A 15,238-nucleotide genomic window follows, 5' to 3' on the forward strand; every position below is an offset into this window, starting at 1 on the left:
TCTTGTGCACTACTGAGAAGATACCCATGTGAGCTGCATTCCGTCACCTTTGTTGTACCCTACCATGTCACTGCAAGAGACCTTCAACAGTAATCAAAGTGACAATGAATATGCCGCATGTAGACGGCCAAGGTGGTGGAAGGTTTGAGTTTCACTATTGTGTTGCATGCAGTTGATACGCAATTTATGCTTTCTTTTCTGCAACTGATGACTCTTTGGTAGACAGGTTTCAAAGCTCTCTTTCTGATGTGCCTGCCTGGATGCAATTGAGTTGTCTGGAGCTTAATGCTGATAAATCAGAACTACAGTGTTTTGGCAACTACTCCCCATTTCATTTACTGAAATGGTGTCTAACTGATCTTGGGGAACCCCTGGCCTCTTCATACTTGGTACACACCTTAGGGATCAAATCTGACCAGGACCTTTCAGTTAAAACGCAAATTCGAGAAACTGCGGCAAATTGTCTCTCCAAATGAAAATTTTAAATAAAAAAAAAAAAAAAAAAAAAAGAAAATAAAAAATTTACATTTTCTTTCAGTGCGTACCCGGAAAACGTGTTACTGGGAGTGGTGACCTCAAGATTAGATTAGATTATGCCAATTCTCTGTACCTAAGGACCCCTGTTTATCTAATAAATAAATTGCAACTGGTTCAAAATGTGGCTACCCACTTGACTAGGAAGACCATGAAGAAGCTTCACTGGTTACCTACCGATTAATGAAAATCAAATTCAAGAGGTTTTTAGTTACCATTTATAGCAGTACATCAACAGTGTACTCTCTACCTCAGGAAAAAAGTCTGTAAATATTCTAGGCCTAGAGCACTTCGTTCCTCCAATCAGGGACTGCTCCGAGTGCATAGAGCCTACAAAGCTAGCAGATTCTCCAGATCTAAAGATTGACCAACTCATAAGTGTTGTTTAAAATAGGCTGAAGACATTCCTTTTTAATGTACTGTAGGTCTAGATCGTTGCCTGTAAGTTAGCGCTGGGATGGTAGCTTGGAAACAATTGTTTTCACATTACAAATGGCAATTCATTCATTAAAAAAAAAATCAAAAACATTGCACATAGAATGATAAACATGCATGTACTCTGTAGTCTATTCATATCTATGCCTTGTGCTCCATTACATTTTTAATTTTATGTATCATTGTTTTTATGTTTCTTTTGTATGTATGTTTATCCTTTTTATATGTACAGTAACTACTCAAGCCTATATATAAACTTGTCCTGGTGATGATCCTACTATGTGAAAAGGACTGAACCGCTGGCAACATTATATAGAGACCTTTCTAGGCATTAGTTCTGTATTCTAACTGATTTATTTATGACACAAACATCACACTATCACTTTTTTGCCTGAGCACTTTTTCATGTCATGTTTGACTCACTATTCACTGTAACTTTATTTTTTGATACATTTATTCATATTGTTTGAATATTTTAAAAAAATCATCGTTTTCAATGTTCTACATTGATGGCTATTATAATAGAATTTCTGCTCTCATAGGGACCCTTGCTGTCCTTAAAATAATACTCACCGCAAGTCCCTATAAAACCCATCATTTCCCTTGTTTTGTAAACAGAGCAGCAGGGCTAAGCAGATGCTCTTGCTTACTTACGCAGTCAGGGAAAAAATCTCCCAGTGTGTGATAGCTGGTTGGCAGTATCCCCCAAAAAACACCATCACAACAGTATATGGCAAGTCTTTTTGTTTATATCAGGGGTGTGGAATTTAATAAAATATCTACTTTTCTGTGGGACAGTTTGCTTCTTAAATGTATCTGTCCTGTAAAAAAATCTACTTGTCCATTTGGTGCCATGGAGTACAGCGACAAATTATGGCAGCGATCTCTTTACGTCAGAGCTCTGATAATAGCCTCTCTGATTATGCCAGGGCTAATACTATAGTAGGGCTTGGTAATAGCAATTTTAAGCCATGCTAAAGCAATTTCCTAATTGTGCGACCTTTCAGCGGATCTAGATACTGGGGCTGGAGGAAGCAGTAAGGAATAGTTCCAGGGCTGGAATGCCTTTACGTCTGTGCAGACCTACTAACTTGCATGGTTTAAGGACTTCCACCAGCTCTTCTCTAATCTTTTCTCATACTGCGAAGGGTTGGAATTTTACTCCTGAGAAAGGCAGAAGCAGAAGTTCTTCCAGGGTTGGGGAACAAAGTGGTTGGAGGGAATGTGAACTTGTAAACGCTCAACAGATTTTCAAATGAGCAAATCAACACATGCATATTTGCTCGTGCTAAAATACAGTTCACAAATATTTTTTAGGAGTATGATTTCCTGGTCTATTTCTGTAAATTCTTGTGAGTTCATCAAAGCCACTAGTTCAAAGACATAGATCAGGGGTGCACTTTTGTGACTTTCATTAAGAATTTGGCCCCTAATTGGGCCTGGAGGTAACCAAGACAATTTGTTTTTATTCAAATTCTATTTCTATCTATCAGCTGGCTTTAGTCTGAGTGACAGCATTCTGCTCTTCCAGAAGGATCATACTGGCGCACAGAGTAGTTTTGTTCAGTACAGGAACTGTGGCAATTTGTGCTTTTTAAAACCGAAAACCTTTTTTTGCTTTTTGTCAATGTTTGTTACAATGGTGAGGGTCTGGCAGCTCCCACAAAGATAAAGTGTCACAAAAGCCATGTCAAAATAAGACATGCATTGACAAGACCAAAAGACTGGCAACCAATGTTGGATGGGTTGCCTTTGCCAGTGCTCGTTTATTTTCATGTTCCCCATAATCTTGTTGAAAATGATTACACTGATATTCCATTATGATTTTTGCGGGAAATACTAGCATGCATCAACACATTTTACTAAATGATGCTTCAAACAAATAGTACCCAAAATTTCACAGTAAAAAAACATTTTTCCTACTTGCATTTTTTTCTGAAAATTTTATTTTGAAAGCAAAGAATCATCAATCTTGCTTAGAAGCTTCCGCAAACATTTATATTTAATCAGAGACCATTATGGGAGCATTATATGTAGCCTCATATTGTTAAATTCTTCATAAAGATGTGTGCACTTTTTTCATTGGAGCCACACCTCAGTAGTGCAGTGACACCTTTTGTTTATTTAGAGCGCTCCCCCTAATAATAAAGGCTTTGCATTAATGAGCGACAAATACATGTTCAACCATCCTTAACATATGGACACAAATACTAAATCAACTGCAGACAGGTCCCTTCCCATTCAAAGAGTTTGTGGTGTAAGGGTTAGGCCTAATTGTCCCAAGGACAAAATAAACATGAAAAATGTTGTCCTTGACCCCAAACAATATGTCTTGGGCATCGGGCTATAGGAATTCCACACCCCTGTTATTTCTTCTTCATAGCATAAGATTCCAGCAAGTCAACATGTTTCACCTTGGTAAGTATAAACCATTGGCTTAGGTCATATGTAGAAATCACCACAATTTGATTATGACTAGGAATACACACAAGATACCATTTACCTTGAAGCACCACACTGCCATCAACACTGGAAATTACATAGTCCTTCATAACTCCTGGGTCCCCTGTTGTGGCAAATCCCACAGCATCATTATAACATAGCTTAAATTGCTTCTTGGAGTCTATATTGCTATCAAGAAGCAAATACAACCTTGTCAGGTAGACCAAAAACTCACTCAACATGACAAAAGCAGCAATTACCGCTTCAGTAAGACACATCCCAGATTTGAAAAGCAACCACCTGGAGACCACTGCAAAGGTTCATAAAGAACAAGTTACATACCTTCGGTAATAAATTATCTGATAGAGACATATTCTAGTTGCAGACTACTTACTTTAGAATTTTCCCAAAGTATCAGTCTGGATCTGAAGATTTTTCTCAAACAGTACCCCTAAGTGCCGTTAGGTGGCGTCGGTCAACTCCACGACTGCTGTCAGTGTTGTGTTCACCGGATATGACGTTGCGGGTCCTACATAGGTTCCACCATAGCCCTGATGTCAGTTTCTTTCACGGCAGAAGCGTGGAGCCATGAAGAACACTAACCCTGGTGCGTCAGAACTAGGGCATGAAAGGGAAGTCCCTGTGTCTGTAGAAATCAGTTTGCAGAGCGGGGAGGATGGGTGGGTCGGGAAGGAATCTGCAACTAGAATATGTCTCTACCAGATAATTTGTTACTGGAGGTAAGTAACTTGTTCATCTGATAGGAACTTCTAGTTGCAGATTTCCTACTTCAGAACAGATACCCAAGCAATATTATCCCCGGAGTTGGGTCTGCAAACCAAGATCATACTAGGAAGTCCTGCAGGACTAAACGGGCAAAGTTCTTGTCCCTTAGGACCTGACTGTCCAGGCAGTAGTGTTTGGTGAACATGTGCAATGATGCCCACACTGCTGCCTCGCAGATGTTTAGGACTGTAACTCTGTGTGCTAACGCAGTGGTTGCAGCTCTTGCTCTGGTGGAGTGAGCACGCAAACCGTTCGAGGGTTGCTTCTTAGCCATTGCGTAGCACATTTTAATGCAGAGAACAACCACGCAACAGAAGGTCTTCTTCTGCACTGCCAGACTTTTCTTCCCATCCACATAACCCACATAGAGTTGATCATCCACCTGGAACTCTTAGGTACGACCAAGATGGAACGCCAATGCTCTTTTTGGGTCCAGGCAGTGGAGTCTCTCCTATTCCTTAGAAGGATGTGGGGGCGTATAACAATTAGGCAAGGTGATGGATTGGCCTACATGAAAGGGCGTGACCACTTTTGGTAAAAAGTAAGCCCTGGTACAAAGCACCACCTTGTCAGGATGGACGGAAATGAAGGTGGGTTCGACGAGAGGGTCTGCAGCTCATTCACCCTGCGGGCAGAAGTGATGGCTACAAGGAAGGCTGTTTTTAGAGTAAGAAGCCTAAGTGGACAGTTATGAAGTGGCTCAAAAGGAGTGCACATCAGGTAAGTAAGAACTGAGTTCAAATCCCATTGGGCCATTATGAATGGTGAAGGAGGAAACATATAGGTAAGACCCTTCAGGAATCTACCAACCATAGGAGATTTAAACAAAGAGGGTTGGTCCAGTAATCTAAGGAAAGCTAAGATGGCACACAAGTAACCCTTGAGGGTGTCCAAAGCTGAGCACGGCAGGGCTAGAGAAAGAACAAACAAGAGGACCACTGACAGAGAGGGAGTCAACAGACTTGTCTGTACACCATGCCACAAATTTGTTCCGACAACTGGCATATACCGGTTTGGTGGAGGGAAGCCTGGCTGCCAAGATAACGTTATAGACTTTAGGCAGAAGGTCAAAAGCTGCCAATTGCCGCTGCTCAATCTGCACAAAAGAAGGGGTAGACTGGACAGGCTCGGGTGGAGAACCATTCCCTGCTGCTGCAACAGAAGATTTACCCGAAGGGGCAGTCTAATTGGTGGATCGATAGTCATGCTCAAGAGCTCGGGATACTAGACTGTTCGTGCCCAGTCTGGAGCGACAAGAATTAGTTAGGCCCGGTCGTTCATCTTCTTGAGAACTCTGGGCAGAAGTGGTATTGTCAGAAAGGAGGCCTGAGTTCCACTCGAGATGAAAAGTGTCGCCAAGCGAGTGCCAGCTTAGAAACTCTAACATGCATAACAGTTGACACTGAGCATTCTCTGAGGAGGTGAACAGATCTAACCAAGGTTCTCCCCACTGCTGAAAGAGACCTTGCGCCACCACCAGATGGAGACACCATTCATGATCGACCAAGCATTGACGGCTGAATTCATCCGTTCTGGCATTCTGAGAGCAAGTCAAATGTTGAACCTCCAGGGATATGCCATGATGTTCCAGCCACGTCTAGAAGCGCAGAGTCTCTGGAAAAAGGGTCCATGACCCCACCCCTCCATGCTTGCTCTAGTACCATATGGCAGTGTCCATGAACACCTGCACCACTTTCCCTTTGAGAGAGGTAAGAAATGCTTTCAATGCTGGTCCGATTGCCCTGAGCTCCAAACTACTGATATGGAGCCCCGACTCCGCCAGAGACCAGACACCTCTGACCTTCTCCTCTCCCATGTGGTCACCCTATTCCAGGAGTGATGCATCTGTCACTACTGTCAGATCTGGTTCGGGAAAGGGAGAGGGATCTACCTCTGACCTAATCGCAGTTCAAAAGCCACCATTGCAGATCTTACGCAGTTCCCTCCGACATCTAGGCCATGTTGGAGAGAATCCCCTGATGTTGCGCACACTGGAACTTCAGGTCCCACTACAGAGCCCGCATATGCCATCTGGCATGTGTCAACAGCAGGAGGCCATGAGGACCAGCAGCCTCAGAGTCATTCTCACCGAAAACCCAGGATAGAGGCTGAAACATCGGTATCATTGACTGAATATCCTGGATTCGCTGCCCGGGAGGATAGGCCCAAAACTGCATTGTGTCCAGAACAGCTCAGATGAAAGGGAGTGTATGAGAGGGAGTCAGGTGTTACTGCGGCACATTTATAGTGAACCCAAGTGAATGCAGGAGGTCCGCCATAGTCTGGAGGAAGGAGACAACAGCCTGGGGTGAGCCCGCCTTCAACAGTCAGTCTTTGAGGTAGGGGAAGACTTAAACCCCTGACATGTGCAGATGAACTAAGACCACCGCCATCACTTAGGTGAACACCCGAGGGGCACTGGTGAGGCCTAAGGGGAGCACATAAATAAAAAATGCTCAGGGCCTACTGTGAACCACAAGTAACATCTGTGGGCAGGCAGGATAGGAATATGGAAATATGCGTCCTCCAAGTCCAACGCTACCATCCAGCCTCCTGGGTCCAGGGCAGATAGGACCTGAGCCAGGGTGAGCATTTAGAACTTCCCCTTCTTGAGGAAGAGCTTGAGGGACCAGAGGTCTAGGATATGGCGGAGGCCCTTGTCCTTTTTGGGCACCAGAAAGTAGCGGGAATAAAACCACAACCTACTTCTGGCACAGGGACCCTCTCTATGGCTCCCTTGGCTAAGGTGGCATGGATGGATCCTAGTGAATCAGTCGTATCCAGTCCACATCTTATCGTGAACTTCGCTGTGTCTCTCCCATCAGCAACAACTTGAGAGAGAATGGCCTGGGCCTCTTTTGGTACCTGTAGCAGCACCTGCGCAACTATATCACACAAAGTATGGGAGTAACGGCCCAAAAGGCGTCCAGTGATCACGGACCACAATGCTGAAGAAAGAAAACATCTTCTTCCCAAGCTGATCCAGTAGCTTGGATTCCCTATCTGAGGGTGCAGCATAGAGGCTGGATAACCAAGCTCTCAGGGGTGGGGTGTTGGATAAGGAACTCTGGGTCATTAGGCACTGGCCTAAAGCGGCAGGCAACTGTCCTATTAACAGGATCTCCTGTGTTGGGTTTGGACCAAGTCCCCTGCAGGACATCAGTGAGGGCTTCATCAAAGGGCATAAGGGGTCCTGAAGAGTAAGCCCCAGGCTGAAGCACCTCAGACAGTAGGTTGGTCCTGACGGCCACCGAAGGCAGCTCGAGGCCCAAGATCTCGGCCGCCAAAACTCCGTAGCCACAATAGGGGGAAAAAGCATGCCAGCATCATTGAAAGCATCCAGACCACTAGCTTCACCCAGGTCCCAAGCCCAGTCCATGGTGTTATCAAGCTGGTTTTCCAAAAGGTTCCAGAGACCCCTCCATACTCTCACCGTACTGGTACCCATAAGAATAAGGGTCAGGATCCAAGCTAGGGATCAAGGTCCCTGTTGACGTAGGAATCGACGTCTAGCTCCGTGTCAGAGTAAGGAATGAGCATGGGATTGATGCCGACCATGGGCCAACGCGGCGTCGGGAGCATCGACGTCTGCACCGTTGTCAGGGAAGGTCACAGTGGCACGACCTACCCCGGCGCAGATCCAGAAACGTATCCCTGGGTGTCCTTCAGAGCAGAGGTCGAAGCCACTGGTACAGAACCCACGGGTGCCCCTGTTGACCTCGCAGGGCACGAAGGTGCAGCAGTGGGACAGGCTGCCCAAAGATGAGGCACATGCTGTGGTTAAACTCTGGCAATTAGGCAGGGGTGGCTCCAGCTCCTGGATACTCGAGAAGGCACAGAGTCGACCCAGAAATAGGCTCCGAGGATGGAGGCCTAGAGAAACAACGCTCCTATTACTGCGTCGTTTCGTCTGACCGACGGGGTGATGTCGAAGAACGCTTGCTCTTCTTTGACTTCTTCTTGTGCTTACTTGAACGTCCTGAAGATTTAGAGTGGGACAACGAAGAGGGTGGGCTCGCGAGCGGTTTCGGGATCTTCCTCTCGACCGAGAGTGATGTGGAGCTGGGGCGCAAGTAGCTTTAGGGACCACTCCCTCAAAGCCTTCAGGTTTATGGCCCGGCACCCGGAGCACAACTTCATGTCATGATCGCAGTTCAAACACCAAAGACACATGAGAGCGGATCCATCACGGACATCATCCAGTGACAGGAGTTGCAGGTCTTGAATCCGGTCTTCTGTGACAACATCTCGGCGCACCAGAATGTCAAAAAAGCTTTGACAAAAGTTGAAAAGCCCAGTCAAAAAGTAACTGTAGGTGTAGATCTTCTTCGGATCTGTGCATAGGCTGGCGCGGAAGGAAAAAAACTGACGTCAGCACGCAGAGGTGTAGGACCTGCAACGTCAATATCTGGTGAACACGACACCGATGTCGGAGGTGGAGTACACCGACGTCACCTAACAGTGCACAGGGATACTGCTCGAGAAAAATCTCTGGATCCAGACTGACGCCTGGGGGAAATTCTAAGATAAGGAATCTGCAACTAGAAGTCTCTATCAGATAAGGTAAATTGGTTGTAACAGATTGTAGGGCTGGTGCTCAATTATGGCGCACATCTCTGAGGAAACCTTTGGTTAGAGCATAATATTTTCTCTTTTCTTTCATTGCTTTTGATGGGATGAGAAAGGTACTATATTGGGTTCTAATACTAATCAACAGAGGTTTCCCTCAAGGCCAATAAAAGTTACTTTTCTATAATCCTAACTTTCCTTTAGAGGAATCTCTGGAGCAACATTCTCCCACCCTAGTAGAAGGAAAGAGAAGTTGATATGAATAGCAACAAAATCATAAATCTCCATGCAGAAGGAAATGGAGCAACTTGACACTGAAGGACTGTGATTGGATACTGTTGGAGTGTGCTCTCTTATAGGAGCTGTGTCATTTTGCCAATCTCTTTTAGCAGAACCCTATCAGGCTCAGTCGTCCTCCTTTTCTCTCACATTTACTTTAAATATGTAAGGAAAAGTTTACTTTTCATTTTTTAAGCCTTTAACATTAAGTAAAATGGCTTAAAGAAGATGAAATTCAACCAATATAATACAAGGATAGGCTGACAAAACTGTAATTTTGTTTTAAACAAATTTGGCATTTCTAAACAAATAATATATATTTGTTGCTTATTGCTCTTGATTTCAATGGAGATTTCCCCTGAAGGAAATCTAGGATTGTGCTATGTAATTTCCTTATGAGAATGATTTTAGAGAAGAAGGAAGCCAGGGTAGACTAAGATGTTTTGGTATGGAGGGCAATGGTGGGGATAAAGTGGTGCTAAATGGAGATTATGAGGTTTTGAACCAAATAGATTTTGCAGAATAACTGTTACATTGACGTTCTGGCGTGAACTGAGGTATGTGGTGGTCCAAGACTTCTCAACACTACAGGAAAAATGTAGATTTCCATCTTGGGAGAGAAGATGGTGAGACCAATCTAGGGTAAAGTGCATTGAAGTAAAGTGAGAGTCAAAAGTTGACTGAAGTGTAGTTGAAGGAGAGCTGTAAGGTGAAGGAGAATTACAAGGTAGAGGCAAGAAGTGGAACCAGGTCATGGTGACCTTAATCAGTGTAGGTAAGTATTTAGAATGGGAGAGAGCTTTGTTCTGTAGATACAGGAGTGTTAGGTAATGGGGCTGCAGGAAGGCATCCATTGTCAAGTTGAGTGCGGTGTGGTCAGAGGGCAAATGGTACGTGGTCAAAAAAGAGACAGGCAGAAATGGTATCTTAAGTTCTGCAGTGGGAGCAGCACAAGTATTAGTAATGCAGTAGAATGAGAAGAGTTGGAAGAATAGTACTCAGTGTTTTTTCTGTTTATGATGAGTTTACCAAGGAGTATGACTAGGAAGATGGCAAGCCGAGAATCATGAATGGTGCAGGGGCGATTTATGATGCATTCTAGAGAAGAAACATGGAAAGTGGTTGTGAAGGATTTATTAATGAGGAGGCTATATTGAACAGCTTTTACACTTCCTGTACGGTGTGTTAGTGAAGGTGATATGACTGATGTTCAAAGCAATTGCTACTATAGTGGTGGCTTTTACCTTCCAAGATGTTGATACTTGGGCGCTCAGCGCCACCTATGATACCAATGCTAGCACAGTCCTAATAGCCAATTTCGACACCACTTCTGAAACCCTCAAAGGCAGCAGAACAAATCAAGAGTGACACAAAAAGGTGTGACCCTGTTTTGAAGCTGAACCTTTGACAAAACATCCCACCAGGTACCAAAGATTTATCCATGTGGTGGAACTCCACAGATCTGACCTCTGATGGTCGTCATACCAGATAAAGATTATGGCCATACAGAGGATGATCATTCGGAGATGGATAACCTTCCCTTCCCTTTCCTCACAGAACAGAAATGCTAGCCTTTTCCCAGACTTGCAAAAAGCAAGTTATTTGGATAAGCTGTTTAAAGCTAAGGAATTTTTAAACTGGCCTGCCATTTATTCCACTTTTAAGTTGGCTGGAGTTTAAAATTGCCTGCATAATATTTAAGCCATTCACTTTGTGCAACTCGACTATTTATGGACCATCCTAAAAATGTCAGGCAGAAGCAAACATTAAAAGTGTAAATATTTACTTGGACTGGGTTGAAAAGATGAAAAAAAAGACACGGGCCATCTCTCAAGTCTTCTACTCAACAAATCGCCTCTGAAAATGTTCTATTCAAACAACATTTAAACTCAGACCCCACCAGCTCCTAGACCCTTTTAGATAGGCATTCCACTTCCCTTTTGAATCCTTTTTCTGTCTAGTTTCCTTCTAGACCCCATTCTCTGCTTCTACTTCCATGCTTACACATTTCATTATCTTTGCAAAAACGTTACTATTCATAAACAACTTGCTGTGGTGACCAAAATGCTCCTTGACTTTTATACTATCCTCTCACGTCACTAATATTTCCCAATTCTGGCGTATTACTTTTAATCTCCCTCATCCACTCTGCCTCTGTCTTTTCTTCTCTGCCTGCACAACATACCTGCTAACGGACACTGTGTACATGCTAATTCTTTCTTCCCTCTCAAATCATTAATGAATCCTGACCACCACTGTGCTCTCTGGTCTCTTATTTTCACCCACAATTTAAGCCTCCCTCTAGCATCTTCCCTTTACCCACACCCTGCCGCAAACCAGTACCACACAGAACGTCACAAGCAGTTGTCTTACCATCTACTGTTACTTAGATATATGTTTGTGAAAAGTACATGTTAATTGGAGTAGACTTTGATCTGACAGCTGTTTCAATGTAAAACACACTGACACCTGTCTGGAAGAGCCCCACTGAAGAAAGAAGTCAAACATTTCTACCACTGTGGGAATACATAACTAGAAGGGGTTTTAAATAAAGTCAGTCAACTGAGGACATCTACTACAAAGTCAACACAATAAGCTTTTCTTGAAATCTGTTGATGATCCCCAGGTGCCAGTTGGGTCTAAGGCCCTCCACTGTACCTTTGGGAATTTTGTAGATAACTAACTTTTCTATTGCACGTAGATGATGTAAAACCAGTTTTACAACTTCACCTTCTTTTCAGAATGCATCACCCCCTGTCCAGCACAAACCAGCCTTGATTAGAGTGCTAAAGAAATGTGGACACACTGGGTGAAATGGAAGGTAGCTTTGAAGACCAATGTCTTTCTCCACTATCCCTGTACTTGACTGGATTTCCGTTCTCTTGAAAGAACCATGGTCTATGAGGCAATATTTATGAGCATTCTGGGTGCTGAAATGGTTATAGGCACTTGTGTGCGAACTCACATGCCACCAACAACACCCAAGGACTAGCTCCAGCTTGATGTGGGGCAGACCAAAATGATTGAAACTTGGACAGTGGGTGGCAGTGTCCTCCCAGTGGTCCTCTTGAGAAGAAAAATAACGTGTACATTAACAAGTTTCCCACTGTGTTTTACTTACACAGCAATTCCTCTTTAATAATATAAAAATTAAGCTTTTATCACCATCAAACCAAAGGATGGTTATCCATTCGGAACAGCAATTAGGCTTGCTGAAGGTAACTCCTTCACTGTCACATTCTTTTTTAAGCCTCATTTGATGACCTCTTAAAGATGTATTGTGCTAGAAATGTTAGTAAGGTACTCCTTCAAACGTGATATCTAAGTTCAAGAACACACTGCCTTAAGTGCATTAAATCAAATAGTTTAAGAAATGTTCCTGGCACAATCATATTCATCGTTGTGAACTTTTAGAAAAGAGATGAAAGTAAAACATGGTGTACCTTGTGCCCGCTGTGTCATTTAATTCTGTAACTATCACACTGGTCATGAATTAAAATGCCCAACAAAAAAGTTGGTCTAGTACCATCCATAAACAATTAAGCTACAATACCTACACTAAACTTTAAAGATACAATATTAACTCTCCACAGTATCAGTCACAGAAGTATACTTCTACAATGTTCCAGGTTTGCGGGAGGAATAAAGGCAAAAAGAGTGACAAGCTTTTTCTACAATCACAAGATTTTTCTGTGTTAGTCAGCTGCCTAGTTCTTCGAACTTCTACACCACTATTTATTTGCATTGCTTGACCCCCTCTTTTTTCATGCTTCAGCTGGTGGGTGGGTGCCAGATTTCACATTCTGCTGACCTACCCTTCAAGTGGAGACAGATAGCCGGAACTTTCACTGAGGTGAGACACAAATGTCTCTGACACCTCGGCATGTTGTAGCTGTTTGAGAATAATATTACTGCTTTTGCAACATGCGCTGGAGAAAATAAGTGCAGTTTAATTTGTCTCAGTTGCTCCTTGCTGTTTTGTTTTTTTCCCATTATTTTATTTCTTATGTATTCATGAGCTGAAATTATGTGCTATGTTCTTTTCCCTTTTTTGAGCTAGCCTTTCATTATGGTTACACAGTACTGTTACTTTGAATTACAGTGTCTATCCTCTCTTTATTGCGCCCACTGGTGAGAGATGCCACATGAGAAGGCCACCAACAAGCCTTCACTTTGATCACTCTTTAAATGATGAAATCACGTCTTTCTATAGGGCAGCTCCGAGGAAATGTGCCTCTAACCCCATCTATACCCAAATGTTTTGTGTGAGGTTTCCTTCTGCTGACTAAGATATGTCATACCTATGGAATACATATGTACTTTCCTTGGAAACAAGAATCAGAAGAGAAGCCAACTTTAAATTAAGACCTTACAAAAACTTAATCAGGAAATTAGGATAGCTCAATTACTGATCTAGTGACTAATACTTTCACTCTTACTATCTCACTTGATCAATAGTTTAAGTGGCACATTCAACAATATTTGGCAGAGACAATCATGTCATTCTGGATCATGTCCAAGGAATAGGCACTGGTGAAGTAGTCCTGAAACGGTGACCACTCTTAAGAAGAGGGGTATGAGTGGTGCCCTTTTGAGATGGTCACCTGCTCTTCCCCAGTTCTCTTGGTAGCATTTCACAAAGATCTCCGTGTAAAAGCTGCCTTGGTCTCTTGTTTTTATCATCTAACATTCTGTGTAAGATAGATCAGGTACTACTGAAGGATAATCAAGTCCGCGACATACGTTCACAACTCTTACAATCCTTTGTTTAGGAGCTCAAACCTGACAATAAATCAGCTATGGGTAGCTCAAAATAGACTAGATTAGTTGAGTAAGTAAAGACAACCATGAGCTTTATCATCTTAGCACCACCAAGTCACCCTGTCTATATAGAGAGAGTACATTTGAAGATACTTTGTGCCCGATTTAGAGTTTGGTGGACAGGTTACTCCATCATAAATGTCACGGATATCCCGTCTGCCGTATTACGATTCCCACAGCATATAATGGGATTGTAATACGGTAAGCGGGATATCTGTCATGTTTGTGACAGAGTAACCCCATCCACCAAACTCTAAATCAGGCCCTTTGTCTGGTATACTGTTTGATATGTGAATGAACCATCTCTCTTAAAAATAGAATTCCAAGAGTTCAATTATTTTTTATTTGCTTAAACATAGTAACCAGAGATGAACTGTTTTGTTTCTTTGCTTCTTTTTCTCTTTAAACAGTCTCTGCTAATTGCCCCTCCTGTATGTAACAAATCCAAAGGAGGCACATCCCTCTCTGGTCTAACTCCTGCTCTCTGGAAGGCTGTCTGTGCATCTACCCAGAAAGACTAGATAACTTGCATCCTTGATAGGCTCAACAGAGCAGAGTGCATGATGCCAGGAATCAACAAAGGAATGTTCAGAAGCAAGATAACTGAAGGAAAAGTCTGACGGAGACATCAGACATATGTTCCTACATCAGACAGCGTCCCTAGCCCTGTGTTTCCAATGAATAGAAGCATTCGGTTTCCTGCAGAGTTTGTTATGAGTATCCCATGGTAGCACAAAACGCTACAATTCTGAGAAACAACTTTCAGTTTTTGCCTACGTTCTGTCCATACCACTACCTATCTATGTAACACTGGTTGTGTTGTCTGTCTTGGTCATTATGCTTTTTTCTCAAGTAATTGAAAGAAATTGCAACACAAGCCTGACAGCTCTTAATTCTAAGAAGTTCATATGCCCTTCACTTCTATGTGACAAACACAGGCCATTGACAGACAAGTTTCACACATAACCACTGCAGCAGAAGGTGTCTAATAACAGGACAATTTGTTGTGAAAATCTGACATAGAGCACTCTTTCAGATTAACGTTCTGCTTGCCTAGACCTATACAGATTTATCAGTAGTTTACAATAATCTGAAATTCACAGAACAAATTACAAAATGTGATTTCTGCTCACCTTTGCTATGATTCAGGAACTCCTCTGTGAAAATGGGGATATCAAAGATCGACCTCTCTTTTACATCAACATCTTTCTAAAGAGAAAGAAAATAACAATTCAGGATATTTAACTGGTCGAAATCAGCGATACAGATCATGGGCAATTATTCTCTATACACATTCACAAATGATTGTACATCAGACAAGCACATCAACCTTTCTGACAGTGGATTTATCTTTAATTTTAGCAAGAGGCAA

At 42.8% G+C, this 15,238-nt stretch overlaps 1 protein-coding gene across 3 annotated transcripts in view; it reads right to left on the reverse strand.

Moving 5' to 3' along the window:
- Window positions 1-15,238, reverse strand: part of HMG20A (high mobility group 20A) — a 216,973-nt gene that overhangs the window by 10,521 nt on the left and 191,214 nt on the right. For all 3 annotated transcript variants that reach the window (XM_069222199.1, XM_069222200.1, XM_069222201.1), the window contains one exon: window positions 15,000-15,075. In XM_069222199.1, the coding sequence (XP_069078300.1) occupies window positions 15,000-15,075 (76 nt within the window). The remainder of the gene's footprint in view (window positions 1-14,999; window positions 15,076-15,238) is intronic.

Source organism: Pleurodeles waltl, chromosome 3_1 (assembly GCF_031143425.1).
Source record: "Pleurodeles waltl isolate 20211129_DDA chromosome 3_1, aPleWal1.hap1.20221129, whole genome shotgun sequence".
NCBI classification, from domain to species: Eukaryota; Metazoa; Chordata; class Amphibia; order Caudata; family Salamandridae; genus Pleurodeles; species Pleurodeles waltl.